Source organism: Mesocricetus auratus, unplaced genomic scaffold (assembly GCF_017639785.1).
Source record: "Mesocricetus auratus isolate SY011 unplaced genomic scaffold, BCM_Maur_2.0 Super-Scaffold_100691, whole genome shotgun sequence".
Lineage (NCBI taxonomy): Eukaryota > Metazoa > Chordata > Mammalia > Rodentia > Cricetidae > Mesocricetus > Mesocricetus auratus.
This window is the reverse complement of record NW_024429267.1, coordinates 27,778,926-27,800,748: the sequence shown is the minus strand read 5'-3', so window position 1 is coordinate 27,800,748 and position 21,823 is coordinate 27,778,926. Positions and strand designations below refer to the sequence as shown.

Here is a 21,823-nt window from a genome sequence, read left to right as displayed (position 1 = left end):
GTAGCTTATGAGAAGGTGGTAGCTTTGCCCAAAAATTGTTCTAAGCAATGGGATCAGTGACTGGTTAGGTCTCGCAAAGCTAAGTGTTTCACCTTCACTCTGCCTCTGCTCAAATGCACTAGTTGTGGAGAGAAGGCCATTAACAGTAGATCTTGCCTGCCGTGGAGCAGGTTCCCACTATAGAATTTTCACAGGACTGAGACTGTTTGCATGGCCATTACACAGCTGGAATTATATTCACAGGAGCTCCTGCTTAACTCCCTGGAGACATACACAGACCCATGTGAACTGATCTCCACACATGTATTACAAGCCAGAGAAATGCACACAAAGAATCTCCTCTATCTGAACAAGTCTATTCCCTGCCCCCGACCTCATTGCTGCCCAGCTTACAGCTCTATTGAATAATACTCAATACACATACTTCCCAGTCTGGTCTAAAAGGCAAATTCATTCACAGATCAACAATCTTTCCCTATACAGGCCACCAACATAGTGGGCTGAGCACGAGGGTAATGGAGAAGGAATCGGGTATTCCAGATCGGCCACTGTTCTGTTTGGAAACGTTAGCATGTCATGATGTACTGGTACTTTCAATTATGCAATATCTGCCATGAAAATGTGGGTAGACCCTGTTAGTCAAAGAGCAGTTTTATTCAAAGGGGCCTGTCTCACAGACACTGCAGTTCTTTGGAGATAGGTTGCAGCATTCTAAGGCTTGGAACAAGAGGTAATTCCCTACCCTGACCCAGCACTTCCTTCTCTTATTAACAGTCTGCTCCATAATGGTGGGATAGAATCCTACCGATGAAACACCATCCTTCACAACTATAGCCCCACACACATACTTTGTTCCCAAGAAAATGTTCCTATTTCAATACTAGAATCTTCTGAAAGAACTTCTCGTCTCCGGTGACTAGATACCTGCAAAAACGAAACACAACCTTCTAAGACAGTGGTCCTCAACCTTCCTAATGCCGTGACCTTTTATTATAGTTCCTCGTGTTCTGGTAACCCCCAATCATAAAATTGTCTTCGTTGCTACTTCTTAACTGTAAGTTTGCTGTTATGAATCGTAATGTAAATAAACATCTGACATACAGGATGTCTAGTATTCGGTCCCTGTGAGAGGGCCGTTCGACTCTTAGGTTGAGAACCACTAAGAGCTCAAACCTGCAGTGCCAAGCTGGCCACTGTCAAGCTGACTACCCAACGCATAGGAGGCCCCCCCAAAAACGTGATTTCGTGAAGAAATCAGGAAATTTAACGAATACAATCGCCAATACGCGACAGGGGCTACAGTCACTACATGAGAATTTCTCTAGGAATTTCGGGTCAATTCATTAGGACAACAGACATCCTCCTTCGTACAGGAGAGTGGGTCACAGGCCCCCTTCAAGGCTCCAGCACTGTGGTGTCAGCTTACACTTTCCCAGGCTCGTGGTTTGGGGTTTCTGGGTCATGCTGGTGAAAATTCCCGGTCTGTAGTCTGTGTAGTCTGGTCTCCAGTCACAGGTCTTTCTGCACCCCAACCCGGTCTCAAAAAAAAAAAATATGCAAACAGGAAACAGGATCCTGCCCTGCCAAGGGTCGGAAAGTGAGCTCACGCCGCAGGCTTCCAACCCCCGCAATGTAAATACCGGCATCGCCCTCAGCCCTAGTCGCCATGTTGGGCTCTGGCCAACGGCGCTTTGGACGGTTGGAATCCCACACCCGGACACCTCCATGCGCAGTCTCTGACCCGACGACCAAGAAAGCACGGCCCAGGCTGTCAGTACCGACTGAGAATGGGGGTCTCCCAGTCTCCTCGCAGACCTGGTCTCGTCTGCACTGCGTCCCAGTGCGACCCCCGAGACCCACCTGTTTCTGCTCCCACCGAGAGAAGGGGTTCGGGTCCCGTTTCCGAGGATCGCAAGGCCACTCTCCTTCTCCTTCGCAGCCGCCTCCAGGAAACCCGCACCAAACTCTCAGCCGGAGGAACGGCGTCAGCACAGCGCCAGGAGGTGACTTTCTAAGCCATAGTTCCCGGGAGAGTGCTGGACAGAGGCGCCTGCCAGCCGACTGCCAGAGCTCTTTACCTGAGGGAGGCGTAGGTGTGAGGGACTACATTACCCATGAGCCTCTGAGGAACTATGGCAAGCATAAAAGGACATTTCCCCATCAGATCCACACTCGAATCACCAGGAATAGTGGATTTCACGGTTCAGAACAGATAGCGATGGGAAATATTCCTTCACCTTTCTCTCGTTCGAACCCCAGGTGGCCCAAAGCAGTATAGAACCTGAGAAGGAAACTCCTCTGTGTTCACCTAGAAACAAATCAAATATCTCTGAGGGAGGCACTGAGCCAGGTATGGTACCTGTTGTGGGAAAGTCACCAGGAAGACTGCTCTGACACAGGTTTAAATAAATAGAAAGTCTTTACTAGCCGGCTGGCGACTACCCTGGGTGTTTGGGATCCCAGTACAGCTCCAAACCTTTGAGCTTTTAAGCACAACAACCATGTCCTGAGTTACTTCAGTTAACAAGAACAGTTACTCCACCTTTAATCCCAGCACTCAGGAGGCAGAGGCAGGCAGATCTCTTGAGTTCGAGGCCAGGCTGGTCTACAGAGCAAGTTCCAGGACAGGATCCAAAACCACAGAGAAACCCTGTCTCGAAAAACCAAATAAACAAAACAAAACAAAAAGAGCAGAACAGTTACACAGGAGAACGACAGAGGCCAAAAAGCAAGATTAGTACATTTAGAGACTTTCCCGTTATTGATTTTGATAGATAATGCCTTTGTTTTAGTTTTGGCAGGTGGTGTTCTCTACAAGCTGAGATTTACAGACTGAATGGTGCTTCCATCGTGGAGTCAGTGGTGCTACAGTCTCAGGGCCTACTAAGTTCTGGAGCCCTGTGGCAATGCCTTCTGTTGGCTGTCCAGAGCACTGCTAAATGGTTAGTGTTCCCCAAAGCCTATGAAACACTTCTAACATCACCATTAAATTACCAAATTCAGCATTCTGGTTATACCATTATAGTAGTTTTCAAAATTCATGTTGAAATAGAACCACCATTTTGGAAATAACAAGAAACTCTGTAGATGGACAAGAGACAAAAGTCAGGGTATTTCCTATAAGTTGCCAATAATGTATAGAAACAATGGGAATTTGAAATGAAAAAAAAAAAATCACTTCCCAGCCAAACAGTGGGCTCTGCTGCGTTGTAGTCCCCAAATAACACACAAGACGCTGTATTAATTATGAAGCTGTTGGCCTTACTCGTTTCTTACTGCCTAGCTCTGACTTAAGTATTTCTCATACTGGAGAACTTTCCGGGATTCTTATCCCTATGGCAGTTACATCTTGACTCCCTGTGTTTCTCCTTCCCAGCATACTCTTCGACTCCTAGTCCCACCTATCTTGCTTCCCTATTGGCCAACAGTGTTTTATTGACATATACGCAGGACTTCCTCAACATCTCCTCTTTTCTGTTTAAACAAAAAGAAAAGTCTTAACTTTTTTTCAAATATAAAAGATAAGTATAAACACAATACTTAAACAAGAGGAGAAATATACATATCACAAAATTGATCTTGAATTTGGATCAATAAATGAAAAACTATTCCCATACCAAGTATTCATTTCCATATCATAATATCCCTTTTACCTTTAAAAATAGATTGGTTGTGATCATTAACTAATTATAAGCAACCCCATTTAAATGAAAACAAAGATTTATAAACAATATGGGAATTTGGATGTTGCTCATTCCAAACTGCTTCCTGCTGATAGGGGACGCTGTCCATACCATGGGGATCATGACAAAACTCAAAAACATGGCTAAGTCCTTGTTTTTTGTAGTCCTTAAGGCTGTATCATCTCAGCTGTCTTAGACGTTGGAACACCTGGCCCACTGCTTCCAGAGGTCTTGGTTCATCAAACCACAGAAGCCTGGAAGGAATCCATGGCTTTTCATTTTCTGTAGAAACATAAATAAAAACTCTTTCCCCAAGTAACCTGTCCTTATATTTAAAGTTAGAAGTTAAAGCATTTTTGAAATATGTTGAAAGACCTCGGCATCAAAGCGCCGGGCACCGAACCGAACCCTCTGCCCAAGAACTGGGGCCAGACCACTGGATGCAAATGCAAGAGGTGATTTATTGAGTACACAGGCACCTGCGGATGCTACTGCAACATGGGTGCAGAGCATACCGGGCTTGCAGGGAGCATAATATTTGTAGAGTTTTAATGGTTGCGTAAGTATCAGCATAGCAACAGGCATTTCATTGGCTCATCTTGGGGGCAGAGGTAGTTCCCACAGACTAGGTTTCCTGGTATTACCTCATGAAAGACCCCGGAACGCTTCAGCAATTATTATCCGGGTCCCATGATTGCTCTGGTGACCACAGACATCCTGTTTGACATCCTGTTTGAAGCGCCAGCTGGGCAAGGCACCTGGTCTGGATTTTTCCATTGGGCAACGGCCTGGCCTTGTTTTTCTTTTCCTAGGGGGCCCTGGGTAGGTGTCTTTCAATATAAGTTGGATTAATTCAGCAGCATTTATACTCAAGTACATTTCAGCAGTTGTCCCTTCCTTAGCCACTGAACAACTGAAAAACACAATTGTATACAGTATCCAGACTTTCTGTGTATTTTCCATATTTACGTGGCTTATATTACTCTATTTCTTTCGCATTTATTTATTTATTTCTCTAAGACAGGGTATCTCTTTGGACTTCCACCTGACTCTGCCTCTTGCCTGCTGGGATTAAAAGCATGTGCCACTACACCCAGCTACTCTCTTTGTTTATGTTTTCCTCCCCAGTGCTGGGCTTAAAGGCAGCTACTTTCTTTATTTTTATTTTTCCCAATATCTTGTTTCTTTTACTCTCCCAAGTCTACCTATATTTTTCTTCATCAGAATCTGACTTTACTGTAAAACTTTATATTTTTCTGGCCACGTGTCTTATGTAGACTAAAGAACATTGCTAAAATTAAAGTGGAAACAGTTGCCTGCTTTCCAATATTGCTGGCATAAGCTTGACTCCAGCTCATCGCCTCAGTCTATGCTGATATCCAGCAGCATGGTGCTGGCTTGGAGATGTGGTCACTGCCACTGCCTGATGCTCGTAGACACCATTCAATTGTTAACAGAGCCTCTTAAAAGAACCTTGCTGTTTGTTTTTGTTTTTTTTCCTGCTTATGTTGAGTCAGGAAGATTCCCTTAAGTGAGCCGCATGAGTCTCTGTTTGTCTCTAGCAAAACAGAGTCCACCTGAGAAAAATGCTGCTAACAAGAAGCCATGCTTCTCTGTTCTTTTGTTTCTAAAATCCCTTTTAAGCTTTTGTCATTGTACATGGAAATTCAATCCCACTCCTGACAACCATTATGTAATGTGTGGTTTTCCCTGCTAGTCGCCTGGGCCCTGCCGCATTGTCTGGACTCCCAAATAACTCACAGGACACTATATTAATTATAAAGCTGTGGCCGTTTGCTTGTTTCTTACTGGCTAGCTCTGACTTAAGTATTTAACCCCTAATTGTTCATCTAAGTATTTCTCTTACTGGAGAAAAGAGTCCAGACCTCTTACTCCTCTGGCGCCTACATAGTATCTGTCTGTGCCTCTCTTTCCCAGAATACGCCTTGACTCCTAGTCCCACCTATCTTACTTTCCTACTGGCCAACAGTGCCTTATTCAACAACCAATAAGAGAGAGATATTTACAGAATGACATCTCCCATCACCACTGTTTTTTGCTTCTTTTGTTTGGTTTCAGGGATTTTTGTTTGTTTGTTTTTCAAAACCAAGTGTCTCTGTATAGCCCTGGTTGTCCAGGATCTCCCTCTGTAGACCTGCTGCCCTCAAACTCAGAGATCTGCCTGCCTCTGCCTCCTGAGTGCTTCCATTAAAGTCACGTGCCACCACCGCCCAGCTCATGATCACCACCCTCATCCCAGCACTCAAGAGACTGAGACTGGGGATCCACAATTGGCCAGGTTCAGCAAGAGACCCTGCCTCAAATGAAGCAGAGAGTGTCCACAAGGTACAGGGAAACCCTGAACTGAACCACACCATGGGTGGGAAAGAAAGTCTCCTGGGGACAAACTGCCACGGCTGTTGAGGAGAAAAATGGAGGAACAGCGAGTGGGTTTTGTATGACAGTCAGAAGGGTGGGATCTTTGCCCTGATAAACTGGCTTGTGTGGATTGATTGGGAATTAGCTGCCCTTGCTAAAGTAAGTTGATCTCTGAGGGCAGGATTAAGGGACATTCCAGGTAAACAAACACTGGGTCTTTAGGCCTCTGTTTACCCAACAACAAACCTGTCCAAAGCCTTTCTATTTAGGATATTGTCACCAGCACTGCCACCCCCCACCCCCACCCCAAGATAGGGCTTCTCTGCATAACAGCCCTAGCTGCCTTGAACTAGCTCTTGTGAACTCAAACTCACAGAGATCCACTTGCCTCTGCCTTCCCAGTGCTGGGATTAAAGCTGAAAGCTACCACCCACCCACACAGCCAGCATTGCCATTTTAAGGGGCCACATCTGACCTAACAGATAGCAATCAAGGAAGACACCTGACATCAGCTTCTGGCCTCCATACTCATATGCATGAGCACTGGCAGCACATGTGAACACATATACCCACATGCATACACACACCACACACATACACTAACAGAAAAACAATTAAATGAATTGATACAATACATAAAATAAGTAAATTTTCTTGTCCAAGAATGATGTCAGTAATGTTTACTAGTTAATATGAAACACAATTAGTAACTTGATTTCAATAATTGCATGATCAATAAAATGGTAATTGAACTTATTTTTATGTGTTTGTTTGAGACAGGGTCTCTACATAGCCTATACTATACTATACTATACTATACTAGCTATACTAGAACTCATGTTCACCAACCTGGTTTCAAGATGAGAGATCTGCCTGCCTCTGCGTCCTGAGTGCTGGGATTTAAGTCCTGTGCCACCAAGCTCTGCAAGTAATTGAACTTTAAATTAAAGAAGCTCTTGAATGATTCCCAAAAAAATTACATTTTGTATAATCTTTAAAAATCCTTTTATAACAAGACATGGCAGGCAGATCTCTGAGTTCAAGGCAGCTTAATCTACAGACTTAGTTCCAGGACTACATAGGGCTACGCAGAAAAACCCTCTTTCCAGAGCCCTAAATAAATAAATAGCCTTTTATGAAATTAATAAATTTGCACAAACAGAACTCCCAGTGCTGTCAGATAATAACTGTCCATTTAACCCCAAAATCATCCTGTGGGTCCAAATCATTCCTCTCGTGTTAATACTTGTTAAATTTCAAACTCTAAACATATCAAAGCAGTCCTGGCCACCAGGTTTTCACATCATAAATCTCTCAGTCCCTACTTGTTACAGGGTATGGCTGGCATCCTCTGCCCTCTAGCTCAGGGACTGGATTTCCATTCCCCCAGCGTCTCTTCCCTATACAATCCTGACATTTTTGTTAGCCTCCCTTTTTGTACCTTTGGCCTCTTTTCTGCTGCACTGGGCCCTTTCCCTCGCCCCATGGCCCAGCTCACTCTGGGCTCTTCAAGATGTCCCTTCCATGCCTCCACCTAGCTCTCCCTTTTATTTACCATAAACTTTCTACCATACACAGCCAGTAGCAGTCCTGTCCTGTCCTGTCCTTTCCTTTCCTTTCCCTTTTTTCCATTCACTACCCAGAGCAGCATTCACTTTAAAGAACGGGGCAAGACTGCCCTCTTGTGACAGGCTAGGTACATACATTTGCCTGTAATTTTCAGTGTATGTGAAACAGTTTGAAATCAAATCATTTCACAAACATAAAATGCTCTGCACTGCTAAATCAATTTGTACCAGTACTTTTGAAGTAAAGGAAGGTCACCATCTCAGAGGACCTGCTAGAGGGAACAGACAATATGAGTAATTCATGATAAAATGGTCTTCCTTAAATTATTCTGATAGCTCAAACTTAGAATTTTAATAAAAGCATTCACCAAAGTAAAAATATTCACAAAACATCCATTTGGGTATATATTACACTACAATGAAATCATTTACACGCTAATTGTCTCTTGATTTTCTTCTCCAGGAAACTTTTGATTCAGTAACACTGAAAGTTTTTTTAGAGAGAGAGACATTAAAATATGCATGGATAGTGACTATGTCCAGATTCTAAAATTAATTTGGGTCCATGTAACCCAAAAGTTTGACTCTCACAAAGGTCATATAGTAGCACCTGTCACTAACATGTGGAGATATTTGAATTTTTTAAAAATGTATTATGGGGGAGGCACATACCTGGAGTAGTACAGTCTCAAGGTTGCAAGTTGCGTACCCTCACCCACAAGCTCACTGTCCCTGTGTGGACATTTGATGCCTAAAAGCACATTATTCTTTGTTTGCCATTATATGGAATTGGACCTGGGGCCTGGCATGTGAGTCAAACACTCTACCACAGAGCTGTATCTCCCAGCTGCACTGTGGTGATATTTCTGATCTCAATAAAACATTCTGGAATGTTACTCTCTGGAGTCCTCACCAAAAACAGCACTCTATGACTGTGCTAAACAAATACAAGTGCCTGAGCTGCAAGATAGAGCACTGATCTTCTGGTCAACAAGGTAAGGGATCCTCTACCTCATTTTCCCACACAGCCATCTAACTATTCCTGGTGAATTATGACTCTAATGAGTTCAGTGGATGCAAGTGGCCAACGTTTCTCTGAATTACAGCATTTCAAGTTTTTTTGATAGTTTGTTTTGTTTACTTTGGGGGGTTGTTTGTGTTTGTTTGTTTTGGTTTTGGTTTTTTTGGGGGGTTTTTTTGGAGACAGGGTTTCTCTGGGTAACAGCCCTAGCTCTCCTGGAACTTGATTTGTAAACCAGGCTGGCCTTGAACTCACAGAAATCTGCCTGTCTTTGCTTCCCAAGTACTGGGATTAAAGGCATGCACTACCACTATCAACTGCATTTCAAGTTTTGAATAGTTACGATGTTCTTTTCTGGTTTCTCCTCGAAATTGATATAGGAGCCTCTGAAATCATCACATTAATTAGCATTTTTTTGAGACAGGGTTTCTCTGTGGCTTCGGAGGCTGTTCTGGAACTAACTCTTGTAGACCAGGCTGGTCTCCAACTCACAGAGATCTTCCTGCCTCTGCCACCTGAGTGCTAGGATTAAAGGCGTGTACCACCACCGCCAGGCAATTACCAGATTTTTATATGTAACTATCCTTTGGATTCCATGAGACACTGTAAATTACTAAATTACCAGAATACGTGTATCCAGACATAATTTATTAATAACAATAGGCATCTCCTGCTAGCCAAACCATGAATAAAGTAAATATAGGCCCTTGGCCTCCAGGGACCTATATTTCACTAAGGGAAACATTTAAAAAAATCCATAAATAGAAAATGACAGAGGTGAGTAAAACTATTAGATTGTTGTGCCCAAGTTGCGAAGATTCCCCAGAGACCACCAGGGAGACAGACCCACTAAACAGTAAAAGCAAGGTTTTAATTGTATTGATTGTTCATCCAACCATGACAGGGACCCCATCTAGCAAGCTGTCCCAGCATCCTCCAGAGGGAGTGAAGTTCCTTCTACTGCTAGCTTTTTTTTTCCAGTTTAAATTTAGATAAGAAACAAGGTTGCTTCACAAGTCAGTTCCAGGTGCCTCTCCCTTTCCCTCCCCTCCTCCCGTGCCCTCCCCCCAACCCCCCCCCCCCGTTATCCCCTCATTCCCCCAGGGAGGGTGAGGCCCTCCATGGGGGTGTCCATAGTCTGTCATTTCATATAGGGCAGGGCCTAGACGCTTCCCCAAGAGTTCAGGGTGAGAGTGCACCTCACATTGTTCTATGGGAGTCCAAAGTCCGTGTGTATACTTGGGATGGGTACTGATCTGCTGCCCAAAGCTCAATAGATTCCCTAGGCCTCCTCACTGACACCCAGAGTCAGGGGGTCTTGATCAGTCCCATGCTGGATTCCCCTACTGCTAGGTTTTAAAGGCAAAAGTTACAGGATTACATCAGTAGGTACCGGTTGGTTTCTGATTGGTTGACATTTGGGAACAAGTAGGAAATTTCTCAAAGTCATATTTTGATATGAAATACCTGTGTACCAATTATTTTCATTGGTCATTGTTGAGAGCTAACATTCTGGGGTTTCTATGGCATTGTCTTGTTACTCGAAGGTGGCCTGTTGTACATAGATAATAATAGTTTTCAGAACTAGTCCTGGAAAATGCAGGGGAGATTTTGGCCACCCCTGGAGTTTCTTTGTGTTCAGTTTTGGCCCTATGCCAGGAGGCCAGAGGATCTGGAGTTTCCTTGTGTCAGAGTCCTATGTGTCCTTTCCATAGCATGTCATGGCTGCTAAAGCAGGGGGCTGAGTGAGGGTCTGGTCCCTTTACTTTTTTATTTTAAAATTTATTTATGTATTACATATACAGTGTTCTGCCTACATGCCAGAAGAGGGCACCAGATTGCATTTTAGATGGTTGTGAGCCACCATGTGGTTGCTGGGAATTGAACTCAGGCTGGTCCCTTTATTTTTAAATTAGAAGTTAAGTCTTTGAGTTTAGTTTACCCCTTTCATGGATCAGAACTGTAGTTTTAAGTAAGCTGGTCAAAGAAGCCCACATTGAGAAGGTGATTTAGGTCAGAAGGTAAAGGAGATGAAGTCAGCCAGGAAGTGAGGAACGAGCAGTCTTGACCAGGTACGGAAACAGCAGTGACAAATTCTAATCATAAACCGGCTCAGCGGGGGTGAGAACTGTTGCACAAGATGCAGAGAGCTGTCCCTGCCCCCAAACAGCTGCAACACTTGGGAGAGCACCTCATCGTGTAACACAGTAGACCCAACCTTGTTAGCCGAGGTGTAGGTGAGCCCAACCCTTCTTGTTGGGGTGGGGGAGCCAGAGGGGACTAAGTATCCCAAGAGAACAAAGCCTTCTGAATCAACTAAGCAGGGTGCATAAGTTCCCAGAGACCAAAGCAGCAAGCACAGGCCTACATCCATCTGCACCTGCTCCTCTGCATATATAGTATAGCTTTTAGGGCACGATTTTTATGGAACTACTAAAAGTAAGAAAGAGTGGGTCAGGGGCTAGAGAGATGGGCTCAGTGGTTAAGAGCACTGACTGCTCTTTCTGAGGACCTGGGTTCAATTTCTAGCAACCACATGGCAGCTCTCAACTGTCTGTAATTCCAGTTCCAGGGAATGTGACACCCATGGCAAAGCACCAATACATTAAAATAAAAATTAATAAATTAAAAAGAAAGAAAGAGTGGGTCTCTAATTCTTGTGCCTGCTCTTGGGTACTTTTCCTTCTGTTGGTTTGCCATGTTCAACTTTGACATGATAGTTTTTGCTTTATTTTCATAGATTTTAATTTGTCATCTTTTGTTACCTCTTAGAAATCTGGTTTTTTTAATTTTTGTCTTTTTAATAAATTTTTATTTAAACCAATCCCAGTTCCCTCTTCCTCCCATTCTCCCCTATTCCCCAATGGTCCCCCCCCATTCCACCCTCCGTCCACTCCCGAGGGAGGGTGAGGCCTTCCATGGGGGATCATCAGAGTCTGTCACATCATTTGGGGCAGGACCTAGGCCCTCCCCACCTGTTCTTTTCTAATGAGAGACAGAAAGTACAAGAGGACATGGGGAGGAACTGGAAGGAACAAATGGGAGGGAAACTATAATCAGGATATGTTGTATGAAAAAGGAATACTTTCAAGCAGCCTGTGGCATAAGCTCTAAGTGACATGTTGTGGTTCATTAATTTGTCAACTTGACACGCCTGGGAAGAGAGACTGTGAACTGAGGAACTGCCTCTATCACACTGCCCTGTGTACATGCCTGTGGGGCATTTTCTCCATGCTAGTTGATGTAGGAGGGCCTCGTCCACTGTGAGGGATGCTGTCCCTGGACAGAAGGACTGGAGCTATGCAAAGAAAGTAGCTGAATGTGAGCCTGGGAGTAAGCGAACAAGCAGCGGTCCTCTGTGGTCGCTGCTTCAGGCCCAGCCTCCTGGTTTCTGTCTTGAGTTCCAGCCCTGTCTTCCTTTCATTTGGATTGGAACCTGTATGAAAATTAACTCTTTCTGTGGTCTCTGCTTCAGGCCCAGCCTCCTGGTTTCTGTCTTGAGTTACAGCCCTGTCTTCCTTTCATTTGGATTGGAACCTGTAAGAAAATTAACTTTTTCTGTGGCCTCTGCTTCAGGCCCAGCCTCCCACAACGGTAAGAAACACAAGACTCATCAGAAGGTAGACCAGACAGTCCTAATAAAAAACCTGGAAGTGTTACTTTCAGGAAAAACCCTTTGTCCCCACAAGTGTAAATCCAGTTGCGGGTTATAATAAGTCAGAGACACCTCCAATAATATGGATCATCAGTGAAAAGGATTCTCAGTCACTCTATATAACTTACAGGGCAGTGACCAGGTGCCATCCTCAAGGAATTTATTGATTAAAGCTCACTTACATGAAGGCGTGAAGACAGAGAAGTCAGGACACTTAAACTGCCACAGCCGCCTGGGTGAGAAACAGCCTGGAAGACACGCATACAGAGCAGGAAAGCTAGACATGGTCAAGCACAAATTGTGTGCTGCAGGAGGCTCAGCTCTAACAGTGAAGTCTATCTGGAAAGACAGATCTACCGTCAGTGGCCAGGAACTGACCTCAGCAACAGGATAACTCCAAAGAATAGGTCAGTGGTGGATCAAATGCTGCTGCCTGAGGGTTGCTGTGAAGGAGTCCAGGAATTCTGAGACTCTAGAAGAATACTTAACAGCCAAAGCTGGTCATTGCTTCAACAAGGTGATTAATGCCTAGTGGGTTTCAAAAGCACCAAGAGAGGTGCACTTGCTCAGATCTCAGTGCTATGGGCGCTTTCCTCATTTCATTGCATTTAGGAGACACCTCCCAAGTAGACTATTAGCCACACTGAGGGTAGGAACTGGAGCAACTCTAAAGGGTGAGAGAATCTGCCTGACTCATAGCTGTAAAGCTAAGAGGACTCAGCAGAGAACCCTGGCTTTCAAAGAAGGAAAATTATGAAGGGAAGGCAGTTCTGGTAGATATCGAATGCTTGTCGTATACAAGCTCAGACCCAGGAAGACCTAGGTAAACACATTCAGCCCACCCTCCCCAGCCACCAGAAAGAAAACAGTTCCACATTTTAGTTTCTCTGTTTTTCTCTCCCCCCCCACTGTATATTCACTTTTGTCATCTTTTTGTCTTACTATAATTTTAGTGTTATTTTTACTTTATTATTTATTGTAAACTTTCATTTTCCTCCCTTCATACATTTATCTCAGGTTGTTTCTTCTTTGTTTCTGTGTTATTGGACAATGTCTTTCCTTTTCTTCTGATCCCCTGTTTTCCCTTACAGTTTTTAAGGGGAAGGGAATTTACTTTGACTGATAATTTTGAGGATACATTCCATTTGTGACAGACAAACATGGAGACGAGAAATTTTGGTCATGCCACTGGGAGCATAAGGCTGCTTGCTAACATCGGGGCTGACCAGAAAGCACAGAAAAGAAAAAAAAAATCAATGCTCTCCTGGATTTCTCTTTATCCCATCTTACTCAGTCTGGACCCTCAGACATAAAGTGTTTCCATTCACATTCAGGATGTGTCATCACACCTCATTGTGAAAACCCTTACAGACATGTCCAGAAGGTCATCTACCAGAAGATTCAAAATCCATTTAAAATGATAGCATAGATTAACTTCCACAGTCTACCCCTTGTCAAATACCAAGTATTGTATGAACTGAGGTGCCCTGCCTGAGTGCACAATACTGCTGCCAGAAGACACACTGAAAAATCTCTGGGCTAAAGAAGTTAAGAATACTGGTTGAGGCTAGGTGGTGGTGGTGCACGCCTTTAATCCCAGTACTCAGGAGACAGAGGTAGGCAGATCTCTTGAGTTCGAAGCCAGCCTAGTCTGCAAAGCTACGCAGAGAAAGCCCGTCTCTCATGAAACACACACACAAACACACACCCATCACCTGTAGGGTGGCTTACAGCCACCTGTAATCCCAGTTCAAGGGCATCCAGCATCCTCTTCTGACCTCCACAGGCACCAGGCATACATGTGGTGCATAGATATACACGCAGACAAAACACTCATTCACATAAAGAAAAAATGAAATCCTTAAAAGGACTCCTTTTTTAAAAAACCTATTTCATTTAAATTTATTTTATGTGCCTTGGTGTGAAGGTGTCAGATCTCCTGGAACTGGAGTTGCAGACAGTTGTGAGCTGCCTTGTGGGTGCTGGGAATTGGACCCGGGTTCTCTTGAAGAGCCGCCAATGCACTTAACCTCTGAGCCATCTCTTCACTATTTTATACATATATTTTATACATGCATGTCAAATACAAAAGTAGAAGGTGATGGTGACACACACCTTTAATCCAGAACTCGGGAGAGAAACCTTGTCTCAAAACAAACAAACAAAAACATGCACAACTAAAACAAACATTTTTTTTTCTTTTCTGCATCTTCTAAATTTTCTGCAATGATCATATAATAGATTTTCAGGTGAGGAGGGAATCTTCCAATTTATATGAAGGGGAAAATCCACAACACAAAGTCCTTCTTTAGACAGAACTGTGAGAACCTGTCTTGGAATTAAAAAAAAAAGAAAGAAAGAAAGAACCCAATTTGAAATAGTTGAACAGCCTGGCAGTAGTGGTGCACACCTTTAATCCCAGCAGAGGCAGAGGCAGGAGGATCTCTGAGTTCGAGGTCCGCATGATCTACAGAGTAAGTTCCATGACAGGCTCCAAAGCTACATAGAGAAACCCTGTCTCAAAACAACAAAATCAAACAAACAAAAAAGGTGAACTATCTGAACAGATATCTAATGAAGAAATAGAGGCAGAAAACAAGTATATGAAAAGTTGTTAGTTTGAATGAAAAATGTGCCCTATAGTCTCAAGCATTTGGATGCCTGGTCCCCAATTTATGGTGTGGTTAGGGAGACATAGGAGGTGTGGTCTTGCTGGAGGAAGTATGTCACTGAAGACAGGCATTAAGAGTTTAAAAATTTGCCAGGAGATTGTGGTGCATGTCTTTGCCAGCACTAGGGAGGCAGAGGCAGAAGATCTCTGTGAGTTCAAGTTCTACAGAATGAATTGCAGGACAGTCTCCAAAACTACACAAAGAATTTCTGCCTCAAAAAACAAACAAGCCGGGCATTGGTGGTGCACGCCTTTAATCCCAGCACTTGGGAGGCAGAGGCAAGCAGATCTCTGAGTTCGAGGCCAGCTTGGTCTACAGAGCGAGTTCCAGGACAGCCTCCAAAACAATACAGAGAAACCCTGTCTCAAAAAAACAAAAACAAAAAACAAACAAACAAAAAAACTAGCTAGAAAGCTGGGTAAGGTGACTGGTGCCTGTAATTCCAGCATTGAGAAGGCTGGAGCCAGCCTGGGTTACATACTGAGTTACATTCCAGCCTAGGACACAATGTGAGAGCCTGTCTCAAACAAACAAACGCTACAAAAATAAGAAGACATAGAGGAATGCCAACTGCAAGTTACTTAATGAAAAAAGCTAATTTGGAAAGGCTCTATACTGTTTGCTTCCAATTATATGATGTTCTGAAACTAGAGACAGGATGGAGAGATGGTTCAGCAGCTAAGAGCACTTGTTGCTCTTACAGAGGACTCAAGCTCTGTTCCTAGCCCCACCCACTTGGTGGCTCATGACTATCTGTAACTCCATTTCCAGGGTATCTAATGCCCTCTTCTGTAATGTGATAAATAAAAGACCCAGAGATTGATATTGGGGTTCAAGCTTCAAGCTGAAAATCAGAAAAGCAAAGCAACCAGTCACCACTAGTTCTTTTTTTTTTTTTTTTTTTCAGTCACTAGTTCTTACCTCTGCCTCAGACTGAAATCCCAGACTGCTATGCTCTCCTCAACGTGGTTGGAGAATCCTGAGACTTCAATGTCTTCCTTTCTTCGATGTGAATGCCAGCTCTGAGACTTGTTCCTGCCTTAAGTACCTCTCATGAGTCCTGGGATTAAAGGCATGTGAGCCCAAGTGCTGAGATCATGCTTGTGTAAGCTGTTTCTCTTTAGGACTTGATGTATTTCTTGTAGCTCATGGTGGCCTTGAACTAACATAGATCCATCTACTTCTACCTCCCAAGTGGTGGGATTAAAGGTGTACCACTGCCTGGCTATTTTTCCCAAGACAGGGTTTCTTTGTGTGTAGTTTTGGAGCCTGTCCTGGCACTCGCTCTGTAGACCAGGCTGGCCTCGAACTCACAGAGATCCACCTGCCTCTGCCTCCTGAGTGCTGGGATTAAAGGCATGTGCCACCAACGACCAACTCTGTTTTCTGAATCCTCAGGCAAGCTTTAATCTTGAATAATGTATCAACACACTCTTCTGGCCTCTGTGGCACTAGTCACATACATGGTGCACATATGTACATGCAGAAACATAAAATTATATGTATTTATATTTTTTTATTTAAAAAGTGACTGGAAACTCAACGTGGAAGAAGGAAGGAGAAACGAAATCTAAATACACCAGGATTTTTAAGGTTCTGTGCTGACTATTTTTATGTCAACATGCCACAAGCTAAAGTCATCTCAGAAGAGGGAGGCCCAGCTGAGAAATTCCCTCCCAATGATCTGGCTGTAGGCAAGCCTGAAGGGCATTTTCTTAACTAGTGATTGATGGGCAGGGGTCACCCCATTGTGGGTAGTGCCATCCTTAGGCTGATGGTCCAATGCACTGAGCAAACCATGAGGAACAAGCCAGTAAGCAGCACTCGTCCATGACCTCAACATCAGCTCCTGCCTCCATGCTCCTGCCCTGCTAAGAAAGAGTTCCTGTCCTGGCAGCTGGAAAGATGGCTCAGCAGTTAAAGGCACTGACCGCTTGCCCCAAAGACCCAGGTTCAAATCCCAGCATCCGAAAGACAGCTAACAACTGTCTGTAACTCCAAGATCTGACACTCTCACACAGACTTGCCAGCAGGCAAAACACCAAATAACATAAAATAAAAAGGGTTTTTCGAGACAGGGTTTCTCTGTGGCTTTGGAGGCTGTCCTGGAACGCATTCTGTAGACCAGGCTGGCCTGGAACTCACAGAGATCCGCCTGCCTCTGCCTCCCGAGTGCTGGGATTAAAGGCGTGCGCCACCAACGCCCGGCTCGGTTGTTCTGATTTTTAAGATGATTTATTACAGGAAAAAAGAAAGCATAGCAATACTTCTTTCACTGAACATGCCCATGAGAGGATATCTCAAAGCCGTCTTCAAAGGTGACTATTCAAACACTACCTGTACACACACACACACACACACACACACACACACACACACACACACACACACACACGCACGCACTCACGCACGCGCACACACACACACATGCACACACACACACACACACACACACACACGATAAGGAAGCCACTATAGCTACCACAGTGTTATTATAGTACACTTAACCTAGGACACATGCTCCATGTCTTGCCTAATTACGAATAAGGAATGACCGAATGGAAATTATGGGTTGCTTTATCTTTCCCTTGCTTTCTATGTCATTATTTCTAGTATAATGGCAGGCTATTAAGGTCTGTAGTCATAGGTAGTTCTTAAAATGCCATTGCTCTTTTTTTTCTGCCTTCAAAACAAGTTCTGGGCCCTCAGAGGAAAGCCAGGCATTTCTGTATTGACTTAGAGTGAGGACACTCACCTTGTACTCATTTGGAGCTTCACTGCACTCTGGCATGTGGTGAGTCCACTGAAGTGCTGTCCTTGCGAGGTGCCATGGCCACTTTATCAAAATGCGGAGGGATGAAATGACAAGCACACATATTGTGTATATCTCCCCTGCTCACACATGTATCCTATCATAGAAGCAGAGTTTCTTTGTTGTTTGTTTATTGGAGACATGCTCTCATAAAACCCTGGCTGGTTTTGAACTCACTCTGTAGCTAAGGATAATCATCTTTCTGCCTCCTCCAAGTACAGCAATTACAGGTATGCACTGTTACACTGAGCTCAAAGTACAAGTTTAAGAGACAATGATAGTGATTTTAATAATGCATATCTGTAAGTTCAACACTCAAGAGGCTAAGACAAGTTTAAAAGCTGAAGGCCCTCCTTTATTGTATGAGGAGTTCAAGACTAACCTGAACTAAATAGAAAAAACAGTCTCAAAAAGAAAAAATTGCCAAGGAATGCTAGAGTAATTGGGAACAGAACAAAAAAAGCTGGTACAGAACATTAAGTGACACTAACAGTGCTGCAGAAGATGGATCTTGAAAAGAATCTGAGAAGGAGCAGGGAGACAATATTTAAAAAACACAGGAGTGGATGATGTTAGATACACCTAAGGAAAGAACATCAAGAAGGAAAAAGTGGTCAACAAGGCTGGCTTATTTAGGCTTTATATTGCTGTGATGAAACACCACAACCAAAAGCAACTTCAGGAGGAAAGGGATTATTTCTCCTCCATATCCTGAGTAATAGTCCATTGAGGAAAGCCAAAGCAGGAACTTAAACCAGGCAGGAACCTGGAGGCAGGAGCTGATGCAGAGGCCATGGAGGGGTGCTTGAAGGAACACTGACCCACGTGAGCATGTGACTCTGACAGGCCTTGCCCTTCCCTCTTCTCTCTGCATTGCTAAAAACCTTTAGCTTACATCCCTAAAGCTAGCCATCAAGTTCTATTCTCTTATTTGGACACCTTCTTCTTGTTCTTGTTCTTGTTCTTGTTCTTCTTCTTGTTCTTCTTGTTCTTCTTGTTCTTGTTCTTCTTCTTCTTCTTCTAATTCTTCCTCCTCCTCCTCCTCCTCCTCCTCTTCCTCATCTTCTTCTTTGTTGTTTTTTCAAGACAGATTGTCTCTGTGTAACAGTCCTAGCTGCCCTGGAACTCTCTTTGAAGACCAGGCTGGCTTTGAACTCACAGAGATCCACATGCCTCTGCCTCTGCCTCCTGAGTGCTGGGATTAAAGGTATGTGCCACCACCACCCTGCTATTGGACACTTTCTTCTGCCAGACTCATTCCTGAGGATAAATATCAAAGTCTAGCAATCAAAAACCCTCTTTGGTTCAATCTAATTAACATGCCCATCAAATATACCACCACATCCTAGCCCATTCTATCACAGACCTTCCCTTTTTCTCTTCTTAAAAACTATACTTGTGTGGTAGTTTAAAGGCAATTGACCCCACAAGTTCATAGGGAAGGGCACTATTAGGAGATGTGGCCTTGTTGCAGTAGGAGTAGCCTGGTTGGAGGAAGTGTGTCACTGTGAGGGAGAGTATGCTTTGAGGTCTCACTTCCTGTTGCCTGCAGATCAAGATGCAGGACTCTCTGCTCCTCCAGTACTATGTCTGCCTGCATGTGACCATATCCTGCCATGTTAATGGACTAAACCTCTGAACTGTAAGCCACCTGTATTAGTTAGGGTTTTTATTGCTGTAAAGAGACACCATAACCACAGCAACTCCTATAAAGAAAAAACATTTAATTGAGATGACTTGTTTCGGTTTCAGGGGTTCAGTCCTTTATCATCATGACAGGAGCATGGCAGCATGCAGGTACAGTAGATGATAGTCCTACATCTTACAAGCAACAGGAAGTCAACTAAGACACTGGATGGTATCCTGATCATAGGAAACATCAAAGGCCACCCCCACAGTGACACACTTCCTCCAGCAAGGCCATACCCACTCCAACAAAGTCAAACCTTCTAATAGTACTATTCCCTGTAATGTGCATTCTTCCCACCAGCCTGGTCCCTGAACCCCATCAGTCCCAAATGAACATGCAGGATGCTATATTAATTATAAAGCTGTTGGCTGTTTTCTATGGTTCCTTAGCGGCTAGCTCTGACTCATAACTGCTAATCTGAGTATTTCCATGTGGTCTTCTCTTACTGGAGAAAGGGTCTGGACCTCTTACTTTTCTCATGTCCTACATGGTGACTGACTGTGCCTCCGTTTCCCAGAATCCTCCTCAACTCCTAGTCCCACCTTTCTTGCTTCCCTGTTGGCCAACAGTACTTTATTCGTCAACCAATAAGACAGACATATACATAGAAGGACTTTCCCCATCAACTCCCTATGAGATTATGGGTGCCAATTACATTTAAACTACCACACCACCCTAATTAAATGTTTTTCTTTATAAGAGTTGCCATGGTTGGGGCTGGAGAGATGGCTTAGAGGTGAAGAGCACTGACTGTTCTTCCAGAGGACCTGTATTCAATTCCTAGCACCCACATGGAAGCTCACAACTGTCTGTAACTCCAGCTCTTAGGGGATCTGGCTCCCTCACAAGGACATACCTGCAGGTAAAACACGAATGCACATAAAAGAATAATAAATAAATTATTTTTAAAAAGTTGCCATGGTCATGGTGTCTCTTCGCAGCAATACAAACCTGTTTTTTCTGCCTGAGTCAGAAAGCAGCCACTTTAACTTTTCTTCCCCACTTATTAAAGTATCTCTCTGTGAAAACTGGTGTTTGGGTGTGGTTTATACCTAACCTGGGGCCTGGGAGGGAGACCCCACTGTGCAAGGGTCTCTCTCCTTCAGTGCTGCTTACTAGCTTATTCCTCATGACTTGTTCAGGCTGCTTTATCACAGAACCCAAGACCACCAGCCCAGGAAAGGCACCACCCACAATGGGCTTGGCCCTTGCCCATCCATCTGTCACTAATTAAGAGGATGCACCACAGGCTTGTATGTCTACAGCCAGATCTTACAGAGACGTTTTCTCAATGCTAACTCATCTCAGATAGCACTAACTTGTGTCAATCTGGCATAAAACTAGCCAGCACAAAGGTCACGTTTTTGAAAGATCAAGCAAGAAGAGAAGTTACGATTCCATTGGATTTGAGGACAATGAAGTTATCTATGCAGAGCAACAAGAGCGAGTGGAGTGGTGCAAGTAGGTAAACATGAGACTGCAGTAGGAGTAGGTAGAAGATGACCATATAAAGACAAGAGTAGACGACTCTTTCAAGAAATGTAGCGTGTGGGCCGGAGAGGTGGCTTAGCAGTTAAGAGCACTTCCTGATCCTGCAGAGGACCCTGGTTTGTTTCCCAGCACTCTTACGGTGGCTCACAACTGTCTATAACACCAATTCCAGAGGGCCCAACAATCTCTTCTTCCTGCCTGCCCCTGCAGGCACCAGGTACACACATGATGCTATTGTGTAACAGTTTCCACCAAGATTGACACAGTCAGTCCTGCAGGGAAGCTCCTTAAACAGGAAGGCAGACAACTCAAAACAGCTCCAGGAAGTCCCTGAAATCCATCAGATTCACTAAGCCTCCCCTTGCCAGAGTTCACAATAAAAGTTGAACGTCCCTCTTAGCAGAGTAGAGCTAAGCTGCTAAGGAGACTTGCTGACAAGGTGGGCTGCAAAGCAGAATCTGAGACCAGACCAGATGTAAGGATTCAGGCAGTATGCTGGCCTGCCCCTGTCACCTGGCACAATGCATTCAGGCAGTACCCTGGTGAGCCCAGGGTTCCATGGCTGTTACATCACTATGTAGTCTGCACACAGGTGCAAAGGACCCTTTAAAAAGAAAAACCCCATGCCCACTTCCACCCTCACCCCCACCCACGTTCCTCTGAAGGGGGCAGTCTCTCCCTTCCTCTCTCCCTCTCTCTGTCCCACCTCTTTTTCTTATTTCCCTGCTGCCTTCCTTCCCTTTCTAATGAAACTCCTCACTTAACCTCTGTCTGCCTGACGTGTTTGTCCATTGTCTGTCATGGAATCTGCTGAGGTCCTCCATAGGATTTATTCCTAACACCAGCTGCCTG

At 44.1% G+C, this 21,823-nt stretch overlaps 1 protein-coding gene across 1 annotated transcript in view; it reads right to left on the bottom strand.

Moving 5' to 3' along the window:
- Window positions 1–1,524: 1,524 nt before the first annotated feature.
- Window positions 1,525–21,823, bottom strand: part of LOC121137606 (transcription factor 12-like) — a 246,523-nt gene continuing 226,224 nt past the window's right edge. The window contains exon 14 of the mRNA XM_040740236.1: window positions 1,525–2,078. Coding sequence (XP_040596170.1) covers window positions 1,540–2,078 — 539 coding nt within the window. The 3' untranslated portion in view covers window positions 1,525–1,539. The remainder of the gene's footprint in view (window positions 2,079–21,823) is intronic.